Below are 27,533 nucleotides of genomic sequence, written 5' to 3' on the forward strand. Positions count from 1 at the left end.
CATACACACACAGAGGTGCTTGTATACATTGAGAGATAGAGAAATAAGTACATTTGTGACCCGCTACAACAAAAGGATCCTAAAGTCGCTGAAGGCCAAGATGAGAAAATCGAGTTTGAAGTCACATCATCAAAATTGGTCAAAACAATCGGATTTCTGTTTTTGGCATAATTTTGTAGTCTAATGTTTTGTCCATCATCTGCCGAAATTTCGAAGCTAAAAGATCAAAGGAAAGGCAAGAAATTAGCATTTTTCTGGGCCATGATTTTCCGACTTTCAATGTAAGAGAAACATGTCCGAAGATTTGGATTTAGCGCCACAACTATACTCCGCCCCTAACAACGAGGGAGTGATCTTATTGGACAGTGCGTGGCATCCTGATTACCGATTGGTCATGCGTAGACCGCTGGCGCTAAGCTTGACTGACCATGGCGGATGTCGCTAGGAGCATGCCTTCTATTGTCAAGCGGTGAAAACTGTCTCGCCTCTCCGTGGCCATGATAGCATCAGAAGGACAACTTTGAAGGCGTTTTACTTGAAACTCTGATTTCCTCAACCACCTGACATGCGCTGATAAAATCATCGATATCTCCGCAACCGAGTACTTTTATGAGTTGTGCTATATATGAAATTAGAGTAGAAGAGTACAGGAATAACCTCATGCCATTTTCAGAAAATTGTCTTCCCCCGACTTTCGGATCCTTTTGTTGTAGCGGGTCACATTTGTATATACTCGTAGATATTTTCATTGTTGATCCATTCCACTTTGTTTGCATCTTTTGTCAAAATCATATTAATGATGCTTGTACACTTTGCTCTTTTAAGATTATCCCAAGATTGTTTGTGACCAAATGTCATTTTCCCATTTGCTTTTGAATATTCTTTCTGACCTTTTTTTTTGTTTTTGTTTCAGTTCATTTTCAACTTGCACTTTTTTCTGTAAAGTTTGCAGGTTCTGATTCCTAGCTGGGTTGTCAGTCTGAGAAGTCATGTCTGTCAAAAAGGGAGAAAAAAGAATAATGCTGTTATTGAGGATTTAGCGGCCTTGTCGCAGCAATTAGCGTATCAAGTAGATGTGCACAAAGTACTCATGCTGATCCCACTGTACTGCCAGTTTTACCTTTTTTAGGATACTTATGATGTGGTAATGCATCTCATTTCTTTCCTGCACAAGATATGATGATGTTAGGGATGTTAGGTAATGCTGTCTCTTTATCCCAGCCATCCAGCACTCCACATCTTTCATGGCCAGGTCTTTGACTTTTTCCTTTTCCTTTGTAATCCCTTAGCCTCTTGTGAAACCCTCTTTTTTTCTTCGTCTTCTTCTTCATCTTCTTCGCCGTGGAAACCCTCTTCAGAGCGTGGCCATTAATCTCGGCACTGTGTTTGGGAGGATTTACCCACTTGTCTGTTTGCTACCAGTGATCACAGCATTATATCTCAGCAACCCTCCCCCTCCCTCTTGGTGTTCCCACAAACCCGCATCTCTCCTGCATATGAAATAGCGCATGTGTGTGTTCTGTGTGATCCATGGTGTGATTCTGCAGGTAATGACTTGCTAGAGAGGGAAAAACAAAAATATCAGGAATTTAGTTCAATTCAGTTCAAATTAACTGACTGAGAGCAGAAAGTACAGCAGTAAAGAAGAGGCATCTCAGTTCTCTTGATTCTCGGTGTGAGGTTTTACCTCCGAGCTGTGAAATGCCATTTGCTGGTAGCTTTGCACAGATCCCCATGCATTATGTGGTGTTTGTGCTCGCCTTGTTAAGCCCCTACATTAAGTAACACATAAATGTCTATCCCGAGGAGCTTTATAGTCCAGTTTTTTTTGCTGCATACTAGAAGTCTGCAAAAAAAACCCCAAAACAATAGCCTAGTAAGTGCATGGTACTGCTTTATCAAATATGGACCTTGTTGGATCAAATTTCCGCAGCTTGATCTACTCACACAACGTAATGTTAATCACATTTTGTTCTAGCCCTGAACAAGGAGTATTCTAAAGTGATAATATGTTTTTATTTCATCTTCATTATGTTTCTTTCTTTATTTCAACTTCTCATTGAAAGAATTTCATGGTCAGATGCTTTGAGTTTCTGAAGGTAACTGTGAACTCTTTGCTTGTGTAGGATGGTTTCATGGTGAGATACATGAAGTTTCTGAAGGTAGTAAGGTAACTGTGAACTCTTTGTTTGTGTGGAATGCATGGTGCCATGGTGAGATACACTGTACATGAAGTTTCTAAGGGTAACTGTGAACTCTTAGCTTGTGTAGGATGGTTCCAAGGTGAAATACATGAGTGTCTGAAGGTAACTGTGAACTCTTAGCTTGTGTAGGATGGTTCCAAGGTGAAATACATGAGTGTCTGAAGGTAATTGTGAAATCTTAGCTTGTGTGGGATGGTTCCAAGGTGAAATACATGAGTGTCTGAAGGTAACTGTGAACTCTTAGCTTGTGTGGGATGGTTCCAAGGTGAAATACATGAGTGTCTGAAGGTAACTGTGAACTCTTAGCTTGTGTAGGATGGTTCCAAGGTGAAATACATGAGTGTCTGAAGGTAATTGTGAACTCTTAGCTTGTGTGGGATGGTTCCAAGGTGAAATACATGAGTGTCTGAAGGTAACTGTGAACTCTTAGCTTGTGTGGGATGGTTCCATGGTGAGATGCATGAAATTTCTAAAGGTAACTGTGAACTCTTAGCTTGTGTGGGATGGTTCCAAGGTGAAATACATCAGTGTCTGAAGGTAATTGTGAACTCTTAGCTTGTGTGGGATGGTTCCAAGGTGAAATACATGAGTGTCTGAAGGTAACTGTGAACTCTTAGCTTGTGTGGGATGGTTCCATGGTGAGATGCATGAAATTTCTAAAGGTAACTGTGAACTCTTAGCTTGTGTGGGATGGTTCCAAGGTGAAATACATGAGTGTCTGAAGGTAACTGTGAACTCTTAGCTTGTGTAGGATGGTTCCAAGGTGAAATACATGAGTGTCTGAAGGTAACTGTGAACTCTTAGCTTGTTTGGGATGGTTCCAAGGTGAAATACATGAGTGTCTGAAGGTAACTGTGAACTCTTAGCTTGTGTGGGATGGTTCCAAGGTGAAATACATGAGTGTCTGAAGGTAACTGTGAACTCTTAGCTTGTGTGGGATGGTTCCATGGTGAAATACATGAGTGTCTGAAGGTAACTGTGAACTCTTAGCTTCTGTAGGATGGTTCCATGGTGAGATGCATGAAGTTTCTGAAGGTAACTGTGAACTATTAGCTTGTGTGGGATGGTTCCAAGGTGAGATACATGAGTGTCTGAAGGTAATCATGAACTCTTAGCTTGTGTAGGATGGTTCCAAGGTGAAATACATGAGTGTCTGAAGGTAATTGTGAACTCTTAGCTTGTGTAGGATGGTTCCAAGGTGAAATACATGAGTGTCTGAAGGTAATTGTGAACTCTTAGCTTGTGTGGGATGGTTCCAAGGTGAAATACATGAGTGTCTGAAGGTAACTGTGAACTCTTAGCTTGTGTGGGATGGTTCCATGGTGAGATGCATGAAATTTCTAAAGGTAACTGTGAACTCTTAGCTTGTGTGGGATGGTTCCAAGGTGAAATACATGAGTGTCTGAAGGTAACTGTGAACTCTTAGCTTGTGTAGGATGGTTCCAAGGTGAAATACATGAGTGTCTGAAGGTAACTGTGAACTCTTAGCTTGTTTGGGATGGTTCCAAGGTGAAATACATGAGTGTCTGAAGGTAACTGTGAACTCTTAGCTTGTGTGGGATGGTTCCAAGGTGAAATACATGAGTGTCTGAAGGTAACTGTGAACTCTTAGCTTGTGTGGGATGGTTCCATGGTGAAATACATGAGTGTCTGAAGGTAACTGTGAACTCTTAGCTTCTGTAGGATGGTTCCAAGGTGAAATACATGAGTGTCTGAAGGTAATTGTGAACTCTTAGCTTGTGTGGGATGGTTCCAAGGTGAAATACATGAGTGTCTGAAGGTAACTGTGAACTCTTAGCTTGTGTAGGATGGTTCCAAGGTGAAATACATGAGTGTGTGAAGGTAATTGTGAACTCTTTGCTTGTGTGGGATGGTTCCAAGGTGAAATACATGAGTGTCTGAAGGTAACTGTGAACTCTTAGCTTGTGTAGGATGGTTCCAAGGTGAAATACATGAGTGTCTGAAGGTAATTGTCAACTCTTTGCTTCTGTGGGATGGTTCCATGGTGAGATACATGAGTGTCTGAAGGTAACTGTGAACTCTTAGCTTGTGTAGGATGGTTCCAAGGTGAAATACATGAGTGTCTGAAGGTAACTGTGAACTCTTAGCTTGTATAGGATGGTTCCATGGTGAAATGCATGAGTGTCTGAAGGTAATTGTGAACTCTTAGCTTGTGTGGGATGGTTCCAAGGTGAAATACATGAGTGTCTGAAGGTAACTGTGAACTCTTAGCTTGTGTGGGATGGTTCCAAGGTGAAATACATGAGTGTCTGAAGGTAACTGTGAACTCTTAGCTTGTGTGGGATGGTTCCATGGTGAGATGCTTTAAGGTTTTGAAGGTACAGTATCTATGGACTCTTAGCTTGTGTGGGATGGTTCCATGGTGAGATACATGAAGTTTCTGAAAGTGACTCCGAAATCTCTGCATGTGTGGGACGGTTCTATTGCAAGATACATAAAGTTTGTGAAGTTGGCTCCAAACTCTTTGCTTGTGTGGGACGGTTCCATGGTCGGATGTATGAAGTTTCTGTAAGTGACTGTGAACTCTTAGCTTGTTTTTGACAGTACCATGGTCAGATACAGGAAGTTTCAGAAGTTGACGACAAACTCTTTGCTGTAGTGGGATGTTCCCATGGTCAGATGCATTAAATTTTGGAAGTTGATGCTGAACTCTTTGCTTATGTTGGAAGAACCTTTAAGGACAAGTTTACCTTCATAGACATGTGGCTTGAGTGAATGCAGCAATATCAGTAGAGCACATCAGTGAGAGTTTGAGCAAAATCGGACAATCCGTTAAAAAGTTATGAATTTTTGAAGTTTCTGCTCAGTCACGGCTGGATGAAAAGACTACTCTAGCTTGTGATGTCACATGAGTACAACAATATAAAGAAAGAAGAAAATTCAACATATTTCCATTTTTCTCGCATAACAAAAGAACACTCAATTTCTCTCTATCAGAAGGCAGGGGGAATAATATTACCCTTAACATACGTCAATAGCAAGTCGAAGAAATGTTCACTTTATTCAAAAAGTAAAGTTTTGTGAAATTCTCTTTTTATTTTCCTTATATAGTTGTACACATGTGACATCATACACTGTAGTAGTCTTCTCTACCAGCAGTGACTGCGCAGATTTTTAGAATATTCGTAACTTTTGAACGGATTGTCCGATTTTCACTGATGTGTTCTACTAATATTGTTGCATTCTCTCAATCCTTATGTATATGAAGGTGGACTTGTCCTTTAAAATGGAAAGAGAAGCGTGTCTGCTCTGCCTGGACGGTAATGATACCAGGCTTGCTCGTCCAACTTTGAATAAAGTTACCTTCTTAAAGTTAGTTTCTTCACCCTACATTGAAATGTCAGCAGAGCCTTAAAATTCAGTTAGTACTCCTTTAGCTTGACAACAAAAGGTCATTCATAGAGGGTGTTTTCTTAAAAACAGGGGCAAGAGAAATGAGCTGCAGTAGTTAATTGATGTTGCCACTGAAATGATGCATTTAATGTACCTGGGTGTGAGTGTCGGGTGTGCAAGAAAGAGAAAATTAATTTGTGTGAAGGATGGTATAGGTTATCTCTTTTTTTTTTTGGTGGGGGGAGGGATATAAATTACTTAATTGGAGTTGACGGCCAAATGCCTTGTTGCCTTGTCTAACCTAAGATATCATATCCAACACTTTTCATGAGCTAATTAAATTTTCTCTGCTGAATATTGTGCAAGCTTTTCTAGTCTTGTTGCCCCGTGGCAGACTCTGCTCTCACTACAAGATACTCTTAAGCATGACAGGGCCTCGTGGTATATTCCTTGTACCATTATGCCTGTCTTGTGCTCTCAGTGGCTTCATCCTTGCGCTTTTTAAAAGTGACCATATTCCCCTGTCGTGACCCATTTTCCTTTGGGTAAATCCAGAGGGGAAACCCTTGGACTGACACCATTTTATACTTCTAAAAATGACTAGGAATTAAGAAAGTGTGTTTGTGTGTGTGTGTGTGTGTGTCTGTCTGTCTGTCTGTCTGTCTGTGTGAGCAAAGGATTGGCGACACAGAAAGAATGCAGAGAGAGAGAGAGAGAGAGAGAGAGAAATAGTGACAAAAAGAAAAGCATGGTGCATTGAACAAGGATAAAGTGTGACTACACCCCCCCCCCCCCACCCCTTTGTGACTCTCTCCTTCACTAACATTAAAGGCTTGAACCTCTCTTTTGTAATAAAAAGCCTGGGTACTGCCTTGTGCAAATTCCATGGTAGACTGCTCTTTGCATCAACCAGATGAAGCATGTTTAAGTGCTTCATATGATTTGCCTCTTGGTTTGGGGATGAAAATCCAATAAGTTCAATGTTTTCAGTCACCAAATGCCAATAAAATGATCTTATCTCAAGAGGTTGGGTCTCATTTTGATGTTACTTGAAATATGTGAGATGGGGTTTGGGATTTATTGCACCATATCATTTGTCAAGACACAAAACTTTTGCCCCCCCCCCCCCATTACATGAGATGCCTTTCCTTTTGTTTTAGGTTTATTTGTATGCATTCGTTTAAACTATACCAAGGTACAGAATATTCATAGTGAGCATATTAGTTGATGGAATATTTTTGTATTACTGAAGGAAATCCCAGGAAAGAATGTAAAATAAAGAAGACAATTACAATGTATGTGAAATGACATAATGATTAGGGTAGGGATGGGTTGGAGGGGGGAGGGGGGTGGAATCCCTGAAATGGATCCTGCCTGTGCTACTTCAGGCACCTGGGCCAGTGTTAGGGACATGGGTTGACATGGGGGGATTTCTACCGCAGGATCTTCTTCGTTTGGCGATTAGTAAAAACAGGATCTAGGGAGGAGAGGATCCACAGGATTAGAGTGTTTCTATTTTGACCCGAGCAGCATTTTTTTTTTTTTTTTTGGGGGGGGGGGGGGGTGGGTTCCTCTTCTTTCTTTCTTTTTTGGTACATTTTGAGCTGTCTCTTAACTCCAAACATATACCCCCTTTATTGTGTGTGTGTGTGTGTGTGTGCTTTATTAAACAAGTACCACTTACAACTTGTACCTTAGTATTTCTGTTGGGGGCGGGGGGGGGGGGGGGATTCATATTGCTTTTTGAGAGAAAGAGCTCATACTTTGATCAAAATGCCAGAAAGTGCTTTCCTTTCTTTGTATATATGACTTTTACTTTGCTTTTGTTTGTTATGTTTTTGTTTGTTTTGTTTTGAACTCACTCTGCCTTTTTTCCTCCTCTGTTATTTTGGTACAATAATCTTAGAGGAAAAAACTGAAATTTGTGTGTATCAGTCAAAATTGATGCAAGTTGTTAGGCTAATTCTTCAGCCTAAGTTAAGAATTGTGTGGAATGATGGTCAAACGTTAAGCATTTATTTGTTGTGACATAGCAGATATCATATGTAGAAAAATGATTGTGTTTTTCATGTTGAGGTTAACATGTCTTCATTTTCCTTTGATTAAACAGTCAAAACATGAGTGTAAAAAACTTTCTTCCTGTGAAAATACCTGATTCTTGCAATAGTTTGTCTTTTTTTTTCTTTGTTTTTGAGGGAATCTGTGAATGATGATCACTGAAAGGAAATTTAGTTGTAGAATGACAGTTTTGACTGTGATATAAATCACTTGATTAGGAATGCACACAGGCAGTGCATGTTTTACTTTGAGGTGACAGTGTATGTCATATGCTTCTGTAATATTTTATTTCAAATGTTTGGCCTGTATTCTCACAGGAACTTCCAATTCCATGTACAAATTCCAATTAAAACAATTGCAACGACTCCTCATCTGTGAGATACAGTGAGATAATCATAAGTCTTTCATCATGCACATGCAAGATATATTAAACATGAGTGCAACAATGTGGAATGAGCTAGTGATTGTGAATCATGGATTAGCTTGGATCAAACGGGAGATGTCAGTGACATTTTTACTCAGCCCTTTGTACTTTTTCATGCTCTGTCCTTTTTCCCCCTGAAGCATGGAGTTTTAGAATGATGATTCAGACTCAAGATTTGATAACACTTGTTGAGCACTGTTGTTCATGCCTTGTTCCGTGTGATGTACTTGATTCTCGGATCACCCAACGATTAACTCTATTAAATGTGGAAGATATGCTCGTGCCCTTGTGTAGTGTGGCGCTGCGTTTAGACATGGATGCCTGTAACAAATACGCAAATGTGGCGGCTAATGAGAGGAAATTGGGTATTATGATTTGTGGATTAGGAGGAACAGGGCGCCTTTCGACGACACTCCACGCTTGAGGTGTTCTCCCGCGGCTCGTGCCGGGATTTCCTGGTGATGAGGTTGGCTTAGTGGGCTGCAGAGAATTTTCCCTCGGTTCTCTCTGCCGTTGTTGGCGCTGTGCTCAGGCATTGAGCAGAATTGATCCCTTCCAAAGCATATGTCCTTTAATAGCCATATATTCATGTCTTTGGGTGTATTATGATGATAATGCTGATAGTAGTAAGGATGATGACACTGATAAAGATATTATGGTAATGTTTTTTTGATGACAGCCAATACGATAATTTTGTAATTGTAATTATGGTAATCCTGTAATTGTCATTACAATAGCATGATGTGATATCATGATATCATAATCATTATTGCTTCGAACATCGTCAATATCATTCTTTCACTTGACAACTTCTGTCTACACCGGATAGTACATGAGAAAGTGGTATTTGCAAAATTCCCTCAACTACAAATTGTATGCAACTTTCCCAAGAATGTGTACTTGTGAACCAAAAGGACTCACACAAAGCAACCATGCCTTTCCTGAGATGATCAACAGATGCTGAGCAGTTGCGTTTAGAACATTCTAGCATTCAGTCTGTACTGGTAGACATTATGCCGGCGTGAAATATACCTGTTTCGTAATACTTCATGTGATGCTTGTAGACGAGGATGACTCGATGACCCCCTGTTGCAGTCGCAGAAGATACAGAGTTCTGGAAGATTGCATACACTTTTCAACAAGAAATGAATGTGTTGTAAGGAAAGGAGTGTGGCATGTGGTCTCCTGGTACCAAGTGTCATCTGCTGTGACAATGAGGGATATTTAAGGGTTTACCAGGGTGAGTTTGGGCCTTCTTGTTGAACAAAAGAGTTTAATTCAACATACGTACCTCTATGCATATATAGATAAAGCTACATCTACATGTATGTAAAGTTGTTGGATTTTTTTTTTTGGGGGGGGGGGGGCAAGAAGAAGGTCTAAACATTGTCCTTCATGGGATGTTCACACTAAAATGCCAAAATGTTCTGATGAAGCGTTTACTACGACAAGATTGGTGGAAGTATGTGACGAATGGGACACTGCGGAGAGTTCCTCCGCAGCGAAGGAGTGACGGAAGTCTAGACCCCAGCAAGTTGCGGCGGGTGTCCCTCCAAGACGCGTCACGATGGATGTGGCGGCATGCCGCTCAATCTCAATTAGCCGGCAGTGGGCCGATGTGGAGTGGTTCAGGATGGGTGGGTGTGTGTTTGGGGGGGGGGGGGAGGAGGGAGGGAAGAGGGAGGGGGAGGGGGGAGAGAGGGGAGATGGAATTGGAGGGGGAAGCACTGGTAGAGAGAGTTGGAGAAAGGAAAAGGGGAGGGAGAGCGTGACGCTGTGTCACGAAGCCCAAAAGATCATTTGACGAGCGCCCTACAGGTAACGGATCGGCAGCGCATACTGATTGCCACTTGATTAATTGTTCGCAGCGCACATTTTGATAGCCACACGCATGTTTTTAGCAGCGATTGCATGATAGCTCCATGTAGACAACTTCGGGTGGGGGAATTTCTTTTTTTTTTTGCCTTCTTCTTTGCCAGTGTCATTGTTTATTGTATGTGTCATCACAGAAGTGAAATGTGCAGAATTTGACAAGATGTTCGTGGTGTCTGTACACATTAAAGAAAAGAAAAGCATTTTAAGATAAAAACTGCAATAATGTGACACGCACATCATAGCTCAAACCCTTGTCAAGCAACATATTCACACTTTAAAGAAAGTATATTACAGCCAGCTAAGAACAACAGAGACTGTAAGCTTAAACTTCTATGAATTCAGGCCCCAAAGTTAGTACCCAGGTAGTAAATTTCCTGGTCAAATTTTCTGCAACATTGATTCATTTGCAGAATAAAGGTTTGAAAATCACTTATATGGTAACAACAAGCATTGCTTTTTTATCACATCCTTGGCATAGCATTTATACTGCAGGCCCAGAAGTCAAGCCAGTTTGAGAGCTGTTAAAAAAAAATGGATTTAAAAATGGAAGAGCTTCATTACGTAATGGGCTAAGTGCCACTTTTGAAGTAAGTCCATCATCAGTTAGAGCAAAATGAAACCTTTCCAGTGATACCTTGCTTGTAACATAACGAGGAATATTCTTGAAGTTATGATTGATTATATCCTGTATTTATTATTTTCCTTGTTTCTTAGCAGCTTTAAGTACTAACTATATCAACCCAACGTACATGGATTTAGCATGTTTTGTAATAAAACTCTTCACTTATACCACTTTTACACATCTGAACCCGTCAGATAGATTCCTGCGTGCATGAAATTACATTTCGAAAGATGTTCCTTGAACTGCTTGCATAAATTCACGTAATGCCAGGAACCGCTCGCAACTGCCTCTGAAACCACTTTCCATAGGTGGTCGGAAAAATGGATATAACAATGGGACAGGGTCATTGTTTCTAGTTCATGTTTGTTTAACTGTGCCGCATTTATAATGCCCTCACTCATAGTATTACACATGTTTGTATTCCATTTCCCCACACCATGCTCATGCAGTCGTACTCGCATATTTTGAAATTTGTTGACTGAATCTCGCTAAATTCATGCTAATGCCTCAAATTCTCTGTGTGTTTGTCTTCAAATGGCATGTCTATGGTGCTGTGAAAGCAGTGTGTATGCTTTTGGGGTGAAGTTGTTTTTTTTTTTTAGTGACTGAAGAATATTTTCTCCTTTTTATGGTAAATATTGTTTTTCATTTTGTTGAGTTTCTTTGGGAGGAAATATTGTTTGACATTAAAACACTTTACAGGAGAAAAGATATATCCCATCTATCCAAGGCATTGTTGCAATAATGAGGGGAAAAATAAAGCGTGCAGGGATGGTTTTAGTGAGTTTTATGTTAAGCGAGCAGAGTTTAAATGTTTGAATATCTTTTAAATGAGCCCACTGTTTTTTGCAGACAAGAAAGCCCAGCATGGCGAAACTTCTGAAATTGGATTTGCTGTCTAAAATATGTTTCAAAGAGTTAACTGTATATTTCCAAACTTGTGGACCATGTGACTGTAACTGCAAAATGGCAACAACATTGTTAGCGTATCATACATGCCAAAAGCTTTCAACAGAAGCATTGGAATGTAGGACTTAGTAATTACAATGGCACTTTTCATTATTTTTCATTCACAGTATAAAAACCATTTATGTTGATTGATTTGTAAGTGTTCTTGCACTGTTTTCATTGACCCTTGTTTTATTTCTTTCCTTCCTTTTTCTGCCCAGGCTCACGCCGTGACAGGCGCCGTGAAGAAGATTGAAATCTTCTTGACGATGTTCGAGGGCAGCATTCGCGACAGTTTCCTGAATGTCGTCGTGACGAACAATGCCCGGGTGCAGGATCTGATCGGTCTCATATGCTGGCATTACACTAACAAGGGACTGAGACCCGAACTCAAGTGAGTTAATCTGCTCGGAGCAGCACTATTCCCTTTTGAGTGTGTTTAAGGGATTATCTCTGGGGGCATCCCTGCCAAACGCTCAAGCCGTTCATGCGTACCTCTCTCTCGTATGAATATCTGCAACAATCTTACAATTTATCGCGGTTTCGCTTTACTATTACCGCCTTGGCAGTAAATGATTCATTCATATTTTTGTGTTGTTTTTTTTTTCCTGCTGTGGAAGAAAAGAAATTGAAAGAAGGAGATGACATTAGGTGATCATCACCTTGGTAAGGACAAGAAGCATTCACAGATTGCAAGGTTTATAGGGTTAAACTATACTCGAAATCTGTTTACTGAACATTAGATCAGCTGGTTTCACGCCTGGTCTACAAATAAAATAAAATTTATGATTGTGTCTTCCTTTAAAATCCCAGTAGTGTGTGTATACCATGGAAGAGGAAAGCTGGCCCGGCTCGGTTCCTGTACTCGCCATATATTAGCAAGTTGAATTTTTCATTAATCAGGACTTCCCAACAATTTCACGAGTGTTTATATTTGAAAATATTTTGCTCACAACTGATGAGGGAACCAACACATGAATTCAAATTTTGTACAAAGCATTACATGAATATGCGCGTATACAAATGTGTAAATATGTAAAATATTGCTGTCATGATCATCTTGAAAAAAAAAAAAGAGAGAAAGAGAAAAATAAAACGGAAAATAGAAAGCCAAAAGGAGGAAGACCTCAATCCAGTCCTCAATGAGTGAATAATCTCATGTCTTTCTTTAATCATTCATTTTCACACCTTACTAATGTTTGGAAAACTGATGTATTTGTTTTTTCATTTCTTTTGCTTAAGATTTAAACAGAAACAAGCTATCACTATTTTTGAAAGCGATTTTTGTGAGAGAACACAATGAACAACTTAGTATTTGGAAGCCGTGAACACAATGGACAATATGTCTCCTTAAAAGACTTGGAGAGAAAGGACTTCTGACATTTTACAATCTTTTCAAAGATCTCCAATTCTTTGTGACTGCTGAACCAAATTGAATGGGTTTTTTTGTAAGATGTAGACTTGTAATACTTTATAGTTCCATACCCTGAAATTGCATTTTAATTGATTCACTAACTTTTACATTACGGGGGCAGATCTTTTGCAGTTGCTGGACCTAATCTTTGGAACAATCTCCCACAAAGCATTCGACGTGCACCCAATTTTGCAAATTTCAAATCCAGTCTTAAAACCCACCTTTTCCATCTTCCTTGATTAAGATAAATATTTAGTACCCCTTTTGTTAATTATTGTACGGTATCTATTATATTGATTGTTATATTTGTTAGTCTTTTGTTTGTAATTTGTATCTGAATTGTGCAGCGCATAGAAAGCATGTGCTTATAATGCTCTTTATAAATGTAGGTTATTGTTGCAGAAAGTCAAATTGTATTTATTATCATTATTATTTTTTTTTTTTTGGGGGGGGGAGGGGACATACAGAACCTATGTATATCTATATCTCTCTCTCTATACCTATCACAAATGTGTGTGTGTTTGTGTCTGTGTGTGTGTTCTTGTTATGGCTTCAATCGGGGATATTATAGTGTTTTACGCTAAGCAACTGGGGATACATTTCACACCAGGCATACACCTGTTTGTTCAGAGTATTTGAAACAAATGAAAAAGCGCCCTCTCAAGGCCCTAGGGATACCTTAGGGGTATATGGTGCACCTGCCTGTTCTGCATATTTACATTATAGGACCTGTAGGACCTGTAGTTTTCACTTTATTCAAAAGGGGAAATTTTGAAAACTTTTACACATATCCTTGATTATTGTGTATGCATCATATATGCTACATGAAGCCTGATTTTGAAGCTTAAAGGGACTGTACAGTTCTGGTTTAGGTTAGGATTTAGCTTTTAACGTTTTGCGAGATATTCAGAAACCACTCTATGAGATGTCAAAGAGCATGCAATTCTAAGGGGTATCAAAAGTTTATTTGATGAAAATCGGTTTTGAAATGGCTGGGATATCCAAAAACAAGGTGAGACAAAGAGATCCTAATAAAAGTTATGGCCTGTGGCCTTTTATTACTATCACTTTTTTGGATATCTCAGCCATTTGAAAATCAATTTTCATCAAAAAAATGTTGAATCCTTCTTAAAATTACATGCTCTTTCATATTTCATAAGAGATTTCTCATTATCTCACCTAGGAATGTTATAAACCTGAATCCTCACCTCAACCAGTACTGTACAATCCCTTTAACAAATTTAATCTAAGTAATTTTTTTAATGGTTTTCAATTTCAATTAGTAAATTCATCGAAAACAAAAATGAGACACAAAATAATGAAACATGCCTGATAACCTTCAGCAAACTGTCATATCCCCAGTTGAAGCATCTTACGTGAATGTGCGTGTGTGTCGGTGTGTGTGTGTGTGTGTGTAATGTGAAAATGTAGATGTAGCAGCAATGGTGTTGAGTCAAGTAGGAATGATTTCACTGATTCTAACTTCTTTTTCTCTAGCCATTTATGAGAAAGGATGCAATTCTGAAATATGATATGCCCTATGAATCTCCGGCAGCTGGGTATTGTGTGTAGTGGGTCTCTCCAGGTTGTGATTGATTTCCGTGACAGAAGATTAAAAATTTGATGAAATTGACCAGAAAGATTTCAGCGCATTGCTGCGAGGATTTGCTTTCTTTCTGAGACTTTTTTTCCCTCTCTGGCAGTGGCCGACCATGGCTCAAGGCTAACTAATCATATTACTCGCCGTCTCTGTTTGTGAAATTGGGAAGACAAGATCGGATTTGTTCTACCCTTGAACGATGAGTCAAAGATGGATTTTGTCGGGAAGGAGAGGGGAACGTCTTGCAGAAACCTCCAGAAAGTTTTGCATACCGTCGAAATTCTAGACAAAAAACAGAAGATGAATCACTCAGATAAGCTATACATTACAGAAAGAAGAAGAAGTGGATGTGATCCATAGCACCCACAAGATTGAAACAAGTGGCTACTGAAATGTTTAAAACATTTTGAAATGTTATCTTAAAAACAAGAAGTCTTGTTTGCGCTGGTATTTTAAAAAAGATTCACTTGCAGTCCTTCATTTTGAGTTCCAATATGTTCTATGCACTATAGTGTTGTTCAAGAAATCATGTTTTAGAGACTTCAAAAACTTTCCTCTTTAATTGTCAGTGGACTATTAAAGGGGCATTCCAGACTATTTTGTTAATTTCGCATCATGTAGTACATAAATCGACAGTTCCATATATAGATTTGTGGAATTTGTTGTGGTCCTTGAGCAAAGAAACCAATGACTCTGAAAATTTTTATACAAATTATACTGAACAGTGTTGATGACATAGGAGCCTCACATATTTCAGAAATGTAGAAGCTTAATTCCATTACAATACCGCTTGCATAACAAGTTCACGTGTGTAGAATCTATGCATACCTTCTTCTATTCTGCTCCCTTGAGCCTCAACTCATGCATTCTTATGGTGAGGCTGCCTTGTCATCATCCTCGTTCATGTTGCAATTTGTTATAAATTTTGAAAACATTCATATTCCTCATCCCAATCATAAATTCTGAAACTTTGTACTCAGTGTAACTAATTTATAGTTGTTCAAATGTAACAGTCTGAAAATCATCCAGAGGTCTCCTTTATAGTGATACACCCGAGTACTGTACAAGTTTAAGATTTGTCCAATAAGGCTGGTTGACGTTCTATTGTCTGTATGATATATGTATGTGCAGTGTACAAGTTGTAGCACTGTGTGGCCATGTAATCAACCGTTCAACTGTGTTGCGTAGAAATGTGCTGCAAACGGCTGTTAGTAAGGAGTGGATCGAATCGGGGCATCGCTGGAACTGTAGTCTGTCAAGAATGCACGCAAAGTTTTGGTTGACAAGTTTGTGACTTAAGTCATCTCCTCAGTCCCAGTGTACAACATTTAATGTGAGTGGGAAATACAGTATGTCAGCGCTCTTCAGAGACTAGCTCTTGTGGAGCTGAATTTACTGCTGTTGTATCTCTCTTTCTGAGGCAACATTACGATTTGATGAACTGCAGGTGTGAGATACGGCTTTTAAGATTTTGTTATCGTAGGTTGGAACAGAATATCTTCTTCATTTTTTTCCCCATATATACATACTCTGGAGGTTAGAGATTTTTGTAGAAAGGACAAATTCTGTCAACTCTTTTACCTTTTTTTTTTTTGCGACGTGAAAAATAAAAAGAGTTTGGCAATATTGACAATTTTATTCCACGTAAGGAGACACAGGGAAGCCATTTTAAAAGGGCAGTGAGAGTAGGAGTGATGCAATAGAATGATTGTGATGCGAATTTCCTCCCAGAATGGAAAGCATAAAGCGCAATGAACTCTGAGGCCGAGTCTAGGGAATAGTATTCTGCGAAAGGACTCGTTGAATACACTTATTGAAGCTAAAACAGACATGATCAAATGTCAAGTCATTGAGAACAGTACTTTACAGATAAAGCTTTTGTCATGCTTTTTTTAAATATATTTTTTGTTAGTCTTTCCAATCACCCCCTTGATTCAAAGGAACAGTAAGTTGGAACATAATGTCAAAAATAATAGGTTGAATGAGGTAAAAATGGCAGATAAACAGTAATCTTGACAAGATGAGACCCATCTTAGGAAAGGTTTCACCACTGGAGTGATGCTCAAAAGTAATCTAACCATGAAGTTTCATATCATTGTCGAGTCTCAAAATGGCGATCTGTGATGATACCTGTGCTTGTATTGTGCTCTTCAAGTTTTGTTTTGCTCCAACCAAGAAGTTTTACAAACAGGTAAAACAGATTTTTTGTATGAATTATAGTTTAAATTTCAGCCGCATTACTCCCTACCCCAATCCATCATACCCAGTCACACAAACAGATACACACATATGTGTAAATAATCATTTTATATAGAATTGTAAAACAAATTTGAGTCTCTATAGAGCAGACAAAAGGGAGTGAGAGATGGCGGAGATAAAACATGCCAGAAAAACAACAACAACAACACCCAAAATCTTCAGCAACAGCCAAGAGTAGTATTAAAAAGAGAAGAACCAGATCACATATACTTCTCCAACTGTCGGCTACTATTTCAGTCGATTACTAGTACTACTCTGATTAATCCGCCCGCCATCTCAAATCGGTTGGACTTTACGCACTCTCGGCTAGGGTGTCTACGTTCTACATGCAACTCCCCAAAGTACTCCCGTCCACTTTCTGCTGGATCGGGACAGTGAGTGTGACATCCACAGCAGGTGTGGAGATGTTGAATGAGAGATAGATAGATAGATAGATTGATAGATAGATATATAGATAGATATATAGATATAAAGATAGATAGATAGATAGATAGATAGATAGATAGATAGATAGATAGATAGATAGATAGATATATAGATAGAAAGGTATAGATAGCTAGCTAGCTAGCTAGATAGATAGATAGATAGATAGATAGATAGATAGATAGATAGAAAGATATAGATAGATAAAGAAAGAGATGGAGAGATGGGGGAGGGGGGTTGTGGAGTGATGTTGGGGATCTCCCCCTTGAGTTTGAATTTCTCCCTCTTAAAATTTAGCTTTCTCCAGTCCAGCTTTACTTTTGTCATATGACATGTAAAAAAATAAATAAAGCTAAGATAGCACCAGAGAGCATAATCCTTGTTGGAGCTTCCAGGGCCCAACTTCAAGGACGTCTTACGTCACACTTGTGATGTGTTGTGCTATGCACACAAAATATTTTGCGCATGCTTGCCGCTGCCAGAATCTCCAGTTTGCCAGGGGTTCCAGGCACAGTCCTCGGTGAAGAAAAATATAGTCACACTTAGATCATGACAGTGTGGATTTTTCATACTCTGTGATAGCTAGAAGGAATGAAATGCTCTACCATTTTTCTTTGTGTGTGTGTGTGTGGTAGATCATCTATTAAGTGAATGCAAACTCATATTTCTGTATGTCCCACTGATTTGATCTGATTTGATATGAGGTGAGAATGGAACCAAATCTTTGTCTCAACCATTAGCCCTGTTCACTTTGTCTCATATATTATGATAGAATGTGAAAAGGTATTTTCATTGTGAAGGAAGGAAAATGAGAACCCGGAGTGGAGTTTAGATGATGTAGTCTCTCCCCATTTCATCTTGTGTGTGATTTTTTTTTTTTTTTTGGTTGATAGAGAGAACGTGGAGAATTATTGCCTGATGATCGCGGAGGAGGACGGGGAAGTGGACATGGACTTCCCCGCTCTGGACAGCAAAGAGGCCATCTCCAAGTTTGGCTTCAACACCCTGGCGCTGGTGGAGAAGGATGTTCCGCAGGATGAGGGCAAAGGGGGCGCCGGGGACAGCATCATCGTCACCATGTACGTAACTATGGCAACCCATCACTTTCCTTTAGAAAGGGGATAGAAACAGAAGAGTGGTGTGGAAATTCTTGCCCCCTAAAATGTTTGCAACGTTTCTGTGATGTGTGTTTAACGTGTGGATGGAGAAAAACAGACAATGTTTGAGGAGGTGAGAGTGAGCTTCTACTCAAATTTCCTTCTGACTGAAATTTGAGCAATCAAGATAACATGAAGATGCAGTATCTCTCTTCTTATTTGTTCCTTTAATGTGACATATTCGGTTTGTCAAGTATTTAGCAGAACAATGGCTGAAACAACCCCAAAGGCATCTTTGGTTGGAGATATGGAGACTGGTAGAAATCTGCATAATTTTTCTTCCTCGTGAAAGTTTTGATCCTTTGCCCATGAAATGCACAGCAGCAACGAGCCGTAAAATGAAGTTGTTAAGATCTAAATATATTTCAACTTTTAGTGGAAATGTTCAGTCGGAATTATGCGAGGTGTATAATCCAGATATTTTTCCTTGGATGACAGAATCTAATGTGTTTCGCTCCAGCTGTCTGATTCTATTTCTCCAGTTTCTGTCTTTCTCTCTCTCTCTCTTTCTCTTTCTTTCTCTATTTGTTTTTTTTTTTTTGGGGGGGGGGGTGGGGTGGGGGTGGGGGCAGGGGACAGGACCATTGGATGGTGTTGTATGATGGTTTGGATGCAAGAGAAACAGCATGGGACTCTCAGAGGTTGGGGCATGGGACCCCCCAAAAAAAGAAAAAAGGGGGAAAAGATAAAGAAGACAAGAGAGTACAGTGTCAGAAGAGCACTTAAAGCTTGTAAATGTGTCAGTTGCGCCCAAATTGGAAGTGAAGCGCACTGCAATTAGGATGTCGGGTAATTGCCGAATAATATGCCACGCCATGCGTCAGATTGGAGGGCCCTGCATAAAAGGTACTGACTTACGGACAGCATCAACGGCATGACATGACAGAGTGGTAGGAAAGAGGGGGGGGGGGGGGGGGGGGGGGATGGGGGAGGAGGGGGTGAGAGGGGAGGGAGAGAGGGAAATGTAGGATGGTGGAATGTGCGGGTAAATTTAGGAAGGAGATGACAGCAGAGACTAAAATAACTATTTGGTGTCATCACAAGTTTTATTTTTCTTCCTTTTTTTCTGTTTAAATAAAATGGCACTCGATACTCATTACACAGCAGAACTTCATCAATAGATAATTAGATTACATGTAGCTTTGGAGCCAAAACCAGAATGATTTCTAGTGTAAAAGGCCAATTCACAAGTGGCACATCATGTTTTAAGTATATGATGTAAGAGATTCTTTTTCTTTTCTTCTGTATTTTGAAATAAACGTCAAAAGGAGAAGTACAAATGTAGTAGATCTAAGTGATAATGGAGAGATCCCCAGATGAGATACAACTTTCTTCCAGTAAAGCACATGTATGTGCATTGATATATTCAGGTTTATTATTCTTTTGTCGTGCAAGGCTTCCTCAATTTTTAGTGTGCTATCCTTCCTTTTAGAAATGTAAGATATTCATTTATTCATTCCTTGTAGGTTTACATGATTTCATGATATTCAATCTAGTTCTCTGTCCAGCGGAGCAAATGAAAAGCTGCAAAAACGATAATGATAATAAAGATGAGTGCATAATAGTCACTTAACCCGTTTCACACTGAATTCTTAAATCCCCATAGACTTAAATGATATACAGGTAATCAGGTTCCTGTATGGAACAGGTTAAGCTGTGGAAGCAAGCAATCTAGCGAATGTTGTGAATACACTTGTTGCTCTGTCAGCACTATCTGTCAGGCAGTGCTATGGAATGTCTCCATTAATCTTCAAAATGTGATTGGAAATGCATGTTATACGCCCGAAATGTGAATGCATGATGATAATATTCAACTGAGTCGAGCTAAACCTTGATGATACTCTGTTGGGTTGTTGCAGTCAAGCTGGTTTGAGGAAAATACATATTTGAAGCAAATAACTTTGAAAAACCCAACAAATGTGAAATGAAGAACTAGTAAAGTCTCTATGCTTCATAGCAAGTTTGAGTCTTGTCTATCTTTCAGTTCCTTTCCCAATGACAAGATAAAGAAAAAAGCCCGCAGGGCTGCGATTTTTGTGTCAAAAAAAGAATAAGGAAAGAAATGGCGGCATTGCAGCTTTAAACATTGCATTACACATGCTTGGCTCCCTCATCAACTTTGCCACCAGGTAGAAACTGACATTGATTAGTATGGCGTGGGACTAAGAGACTCTGTTATTAATCACTAATGGTTTTGACCCTCCTGCACGCTTGGGGCCAGTGATACTACTCACAAGTCAATGCATATTAATATTTAACTCCCCTCCTCCCCTTGCCTCTAGGATTGGAACTCAAAAGGGAAATTGTTTTCTCCTGTTGCACACTCCCCCCCCCCTTCTATTCCATCTTCTTCTTCCTTCTCATGTCCACATTTTACAAGGAATTTATTCGCCCCATGTGGGGGAAAAAAGGATGGCTCTTTTTAACCTGAGGTACTCTCTTGTTTTCAGATGGAAGCAGATGTATTTTCATTAATCAAAGTGGAATATGTGTGTTATATACTCCATTTTCCCATGTTGGAATGTTGAGGGTTTTTTCTTTTTCTTTTTCTCCAAAAATCGCAGTCTTCTATTTGCAGTGTTCATGTGTCAAAGTTTTACTTCTGGTCATCATGATCACCATGATCTTTAATTTCTTGCCGATGTCGTATATCTTCTTCTCTTTTCTCTTTTTTTCCTATTATCTCAGTCCATTGTCTGATTTCTCTCTCTCAATATTTCTCTTCCTTGGCATTTCATGTATCAGTGAATTTCTCTGTCTTCAGTTTCTTGCCTAACTTTTTTTTCATTATCTGAAGTTGTACATGTAAAAGGTAGTTTTCTTCAGAATGCAAATATTTTCTTTCAAATTTATGAATGTAACACACTGGAGCCTAAGCACTGCCACCCATGAAGGCAATATATTACTGGAGGAGCTCTCACAGATTGTGATATTAAAATTTTATCAAAGTCAGACTATATTCATTCACTGTTTGTAGTGGAGTATGATACATGTAATTCTAAGTGTAATGAACGCTTCTATTCATAATTCTCCCCTCCTTTTTTTTTTCTTACAAATTCACCCACGACAATGTTTGTGGTGGTCAATGCTTTCCTATTCTTTTTCTTTTTTTTTCCATTGCATTTGATATGCATTTACCATTGTGGAACCCATCCCATATTTATGAGATATGGTGGATTTCAAACTACTTTATATCATATCAGGCTTTTTATCATAGCTTGATGTCTGATTTTATAATGAGAATTTTTTGAGGGCCATCTGTAAAGGTACACATTGTAGTTCCGATTGTGTTGAGGAGTACTACAGCGAGGTGTCATCAAGCTTAAACTGTCTTTGAGGTTCCAATGAAAATCAGTCCTCTTGGGAACCGTGGGTTTATGTATATTCGTTTAAATGGAAGATTTATATTTTACATGCAATATTATGCTTTTCTGTTTCATAGTTGGGAAGATACTGATCGATTTCAAAAGCAAACTGTGATGTCTTGTCTGTTTAGATATTTGATGAAGTCATTAGAAAGGTCATCGTGTATCTTGTTTTTATGATGTTTTAAATTTGCACAGGGAAAACTTTCAATGTTGTTTTCAAACTCAAATCTCAGATGAAAACAACATTTGGGGGTCTGTTTATCTTTAATAGCATGCTAACTTTCATAGTATGTCTTGTGTACACATTCAAGAACTGATACTCTGTATTTTAGCATTCACTTATTCACAAACTCTTGATGATTGACGTTTCTTGATTTTGTCGGTAGTAAATCATCGGACGGCGAATCTCGCTTGGCGGTGGACACCACCCAAATCACTCTCAGACAGATTCTGACCAAGGCGCTGAGGAAACGAAAAGGAATCATCCCTACAGCAGGTTGGTTTCGGTCTGGCTGGCTTGCCACCACCTCAACAACTTCTTTCTTACTTTATCCCTTTATGTATGGTACCCTGCAGGTCATATATTTAGCAAGTCTATTTTTTTGTGAGTAGCGACTTGCCGACAATTTAGCGAGTGATTAATTCGCGATCATGGAGTACGGGCAATGGACAGAGAAATGTACACATGTTCATTGCATTCGTTTCGGGATCAGAATTCATATTTTTCGCGTGTTTTGAAATTTGCGAAAATAAAAACCCCGCAAAATATATAGCATACACTGTACATACACTACTTTGTTCGCCAGTTGGTGCAAGATGTCTGGAAGCTAATTGTCAATGAATACTTGTAGAGATTACCTATCCCCCTTTAATAACTATAATGTGTCACCTTGGCTTCCCGGTTGGAACGAGGCACATGGCCGTAATACCTGAGTGGGATTGCTATTAAATCTACAACTACGTTAAGTTTGGATGAATTAATGAATACTGATGAAAAAGTTGGGCAAGTTAAAGGTGCATGGTCCCGGTGTTTTAGTCAAATGCGTACGCAGGCGCACGGCGCAAGTTTCCTATAGAGACCTACGCTATCGACTCCTCTTAAGCGCTTACGCTTTGGCCCACTTCCCCGAGTACGGAGAAGTCCGATTCACTGTAGTCAGTGGTCGGATCACTGTTTGGCTCATGATTCGGCTGAGGGGGATGACAGCTTTAGCGAATTTCTTTTGTGATGTCATAATAACAAGCACATATGCACGCACCCTGGCATTACTACAGACTGCGCGATGCGCAGAGAAGACAACGAAGGCAACGTTACTTAGCAACACCTACGCACTTTACTCTTGATGACAGCTCAACTTCGGTAATCTTCGTATCAGTGCTAACGGTGATCGGCAGTATCATCAACAGCGCCCTCTACACTACCGGGACTATGCACCTTTAAGCGAAGTGCTTGGGCACATTAAAGATTCAGCTTCTCTTCCTGTGCACATGGAAATTTATACCCATGAAAATGGGTTTTGAATTTCCACTTTTTATCCATCTATCCAGAATTGTTACTTCATTTTCTGGTGTATGCTTTGCTTTGTATGCAGGATTATTATTTTTTTCCCCAATAATCACTGATATTTCAGATGTGATATTTCACTTGTACAAAGGTTGACAGGCTCCAACATGTGCCACAGGCCAAGACACCCCCCGGGGACTTTGAAATTTAGTGTTTATGCAGGCAAAGAAAGAAACCCTTAAAATTCTTTTTCTCACTGAGAAATTGTTTGATATGGTGATTTCCAGCATTATTTACATTATTTGGTAGCTTTATCATCACTATCATGATTGCCATTTGTGAAGTGTAATCGTAATCATCATTTCCATATATGTCATGTACTTAAGCTTAATAGTTTACAAAATTAAAAGTAGGTACTGTTGTCGTCTTTATTGTCAGGAGAAAATTGTATCATTAACAGTGTGCCATGAATATTTTTCGCAATTATTGCCACAAATTATGACAATTGTCATGCTGTTAAGAACAAATGGAGAGGTTTATGGTGACACCATATGGTATTTGTCCAGAAAAGAATTGTTGGGATGACAAAGGTAAGTGGAAAGGATTGACCCCCGACCCCCCCCCCCCCCCGCCCCAATAAAATACTTCTTTGCTAAAATTTGATATGGTGAGAAACTGATACAATGAAGGAGGTAGAAAGAGAGAGAGAAAGAAAGTAAGAGAGAGAAAAGAAAGAGAAGTATTGTAACAACAACAACAACAACAAGTTTTGACAAGAACTGTGAACTGTAACCCGTAATCATCCATATCATTTATTATGACCCTATTCTCCCCAGGACCCCACTACCTCTTGGAGAAGACCTCTGCCCCTGGTGTGCCATTGGACCTGGACCTCAAGCTGTGTGAGGTGGACACCATGAACTTCATCATGGTCCGAGAACACAGTGAGTCCCACCCCATTGCAGTTACAGGCTTTATCACAAGTTTGATATTGAATTACCTTGTTAGCCCACCTGAGCCAAAGGCTCAAGTGAGCTATTGCAGTTGCTGTTTGTCCGTCGTCCATCGTTTGTCATGCCTCGTGCGTTGTGCATAAACTTTCTACATTTTCATCTTCTTCTTGAAAACCCCATGACCAATTTTCACCAAACTTGGCAGGTAGCATCCCTAGGGGGATAGGATCTCAGTTTGTTCAAATGGGCACCATGCCCCCAAGGCTCCCCCCCCCCCCCCCAAAAAAAAAATAATAATAATAATGATAATAATAATGATAAAATAAAATAAAATAAAATAAAAATAAATAAATAAAAATGAATTAAAATAAGTAAAGAAATAAAGAAATAAAAAAATAAAAAAAAATAAAAAAAGATAAGGAATCTTAAAAAATCTTCTTCTCTAGAACCAGAAGTGATAGAGCTGAGTGAATACCATGATTAAGTTCATTGATGACTGTAGTTACAAGTTACAGTTACAAGACTGGAGCCCAGTGCCCGTAGTGTGTGTGTGTGTGGGGGGGGGGGGGGGGGGGGGAGGACAGTCAGAACTGCCAAACTGAGGAATCTTTGAAAATCTTCTTTTGTCAAATTGTTAGCAATAAGCTACAGTAGTATTATGTGTAATTTAGATTAGTGACTGCGTGGAAGGTGAACTTGCGATACTCAGGTGAACACGAGACCCGGGGTCTCTTGTGTTCTTCTTCTTCTTGTTAATCTGCCTCCTTTAATTCTGAAGATTCTTGCAGGTATCTGTCAGTTTTTGGGTGTGTTTGGCTATTTCTCCGGGATTTCACACTGCCCTTTGCGATAGAAGTGAAGTGAGTCCTTTTTATGTACAGCGGGTCATAGCATTCCTACACATGGGACTGACAGCTTTAAAGGACAAGTTTACCTTCAGATTCATGTGGATTGGGTGAATGCATTAAGCTTTGTTGTAGAACACATTAGTCAAAGTTCGAGGAGAATCAGACAATCTGTTCAAGAGTTATGAATTTTTGAAGTTTCATTGCTATTATCTCAGGATGAGAAGACTGCTATGGTTTGTGATGTCACATGCTTAAAACGATATTAAGAAAATATGAAGAGAATTCCAGAAAATTTCCTCTTTTTTATAAAGGTACACATTCTCTCGACTTGATACTGATGTATGGTAAGGGTAATATCATTAACTCTTCCTTCTGAAAGAGGCAAGTCAAGTCCTCTTTTATTATGTGGGAAAATGAAAATTTGTTGAATTTTCTTCATATTTTGTTTATATCGTACCACATAATCATGTGAACCACAAACTGTAGCAGTCTTCTCATCCAGCAATGGCAGCATTGAAACTACAAGAATTGTCTGATTTTCTTCAAACTTTTACTGATGTGTTCTACAATAGAAATGCTGCATTTATGTAATCCACACAAATATGAAGGTAAATTTGTCCTTTAAGTCTCCTTCAAAAGAATTGGCAATGAGGATAGAATGCCTTGCCAAAGGACATTACTGCCCGTTTGGGACTCAAACCTCCTCCAACGCCCACAACCGGTTTCCATTTCTGCGAATTTGGCTGGTTGACTGATATTTGCGACATTTACAGCTGGCAGAAATTATTTCCTGTAGTAGCAGAAGTGAAGTGTATATCTTTTTTTTCTTAATGTGGGAAATCACAAATTTTTCTCATAGAAAAGTGACAAAGCCCCTTTATTCTGTCACTTTGGCTGCTGATCTCGAATGCAACTGCTTGTAAAGTTGTCTCACAAAAGCAGATTTTCTCAGTCTTGTATATACTCTATTATATCATATGGTGATATGATATTCTGTTCTGTTTTGTACATCTAAAGGAAGTGTATATGTGAATTGCTGTGATCAACGAACAATCATTATGGCAGGGGCAGATCCAGGAATTCCATAAAGGGGAGGCGCCTTTACAACATTAAAGGGTGGTGCAGGCGCCCCCCCCCCAATTTTTGCTTTTTATTTCTTTTGTTTAAAAAAAAAGATAAAGAGGGGGAGCGCGCCCGGTGCGCCCCCCTCTGGATCCGCCACTGATTATGGCACACATTTGTTTTCACATTTAGGTCCATATTCATATCTCTTTGTTGTCAAAATATTGTATCATATAAAAGAGTAGTTTTGAGTGGGAAAAAGCCTTCTGGAATTATAGTCTTCTGAAAAGTATTCATTCTAATAACTTGAGCACCTTAAAGTGCCTGTTGTTCAAAGCCTATAGATATCATGCATACGTAGGATAATCTTTGGTTTTGATAACTGATATTTCTGTGGGTTTTGGGTTTTTTCTTTTTGGTTATGTGAGATTTACTTTTTATTCAAAAGAGCGATTGGCATGCTAAGTCCCCATAATGTAAGGTGTTCATCCACCATTTTTTTTTCTTATTAGTTGTTTTAGATATACTCTTTATTCTAAAGATTGATTGGTATGCTAAGCTCCCACGATGTAAGGTGTTGATCCTCCACCAACACTTCTTGCTTTTTCCTCCTTCCAGGTAAGCGGGACTATGTGAAGACGGAGAGAATGCGGCCGTACTCCGGTGACAGAGAGCCCCAACTGGTCCTGAGCACAGAGTACCGGTCCTACAGGGTCAACATGCTGCACAGGCTCCGCCCAGCGACAGAGATTCAGCTAGGTAGGTCTTTTTCATAGTTTAAAGGGATGTATGGTATTGGTGGAGATGAAAATTGGGCTTTAACTTTTTCGCAAGATACCAAGAAAACACTTATGAATAATTACAGAGCATACCATTTTAAGAGGAATTCAAAGTTTATTTGATGAAAATCAGATTTGGAATAGCTGAAACATCCAAAAACAAAGTAAAACAAAACGATCGTAATAAAATGTGGGTCCCACACTTTATTGGGATCACTCTGTTTTTGATATCTCAGCCATTTCTAAATCAATTTTCATCAAATAAACATTGAAATCCTCATGGAATTACATGCTCTTTCATATTTCATAAGAGGTTTCTAACTATCTCACAAAAAAAACAAAAAGGATAAAAACCTGAAGTTAAGTCTCAACTAAAACTATACGATCCCTTTAAGTCGACGCTGCTGTAAGGCTGCATATTAATAGCAGGAAGCTCCATTGGTGTCTGGACAATGGGCGATTTCAAGTTCGGTGATGGTGCTAGTGCTAGTGCTATCTTTCAAACAACGGCCTTAGATCGAGCTCCAACACCGACGGTCAGATTAATGCAACGATACCGATCGCAATTATCAATCACCAGCACTAGGGGGTTGGGATCACAGCACCGCAATGTCTGCAACGAAAAAAGTGATTGCATGTGATTGCAGACAAATATCTACAGATGTAGCCATGACTGCTTAG

The 27,533-nt window shown here is 39.3% G+C and overlaps 1 protein-coding gene across 1 annotated transcript in view; it reads left to right on the forward strand.

The window, feature by feature from the left end:
- LOC139729149 (target of rapamycin complex 2 subunit MAPKAP1-like) overlaps positions 1-27,533 on the forward strand; it is a 73,361-nt gene that overhangs the window by 36,851 nt on the left and 8,977 nt on the right. The window contains exons 5-9 of the mRNA XM_071640078.1: positions 11,707-11,879; positions 18,075-18,260; positions 22,093-22,202; positions 24,047-24,154; positions 26,692-26,832. Of these exons, the coding sequence (XP_071496179.1) occupies positions 11,707-11,879; positions 18,075-18,260; positions 22,093-22,202; positions 24,047-24,154; positions 26,692-26,832 (718 nt within the window). The remainder of the gene's footprint in view (positions 1-11,706; positions 11,880-18,074; positions 18,261-22,092; positions 22,203-24,046; positions 24,155-26,691; positions 26,833-27,533) is intronic.

Source organism: Diadema antillarum, unplaced genomic scaffold, assembly GCF_040938485.1.
Source record: "Diadema antillarum isolate AM-2024a unplaced genomic scaffold, OU_Dant_1.0 seq00000220_RagTag, whole genome shotgun sequence".
NCBI classification, from domain to species: Eukaryota; Metazoa; Echinodermata; class Echinoidea; order Diadematoida; family Diadematidae; genus Diadema; species Diadema antillarum.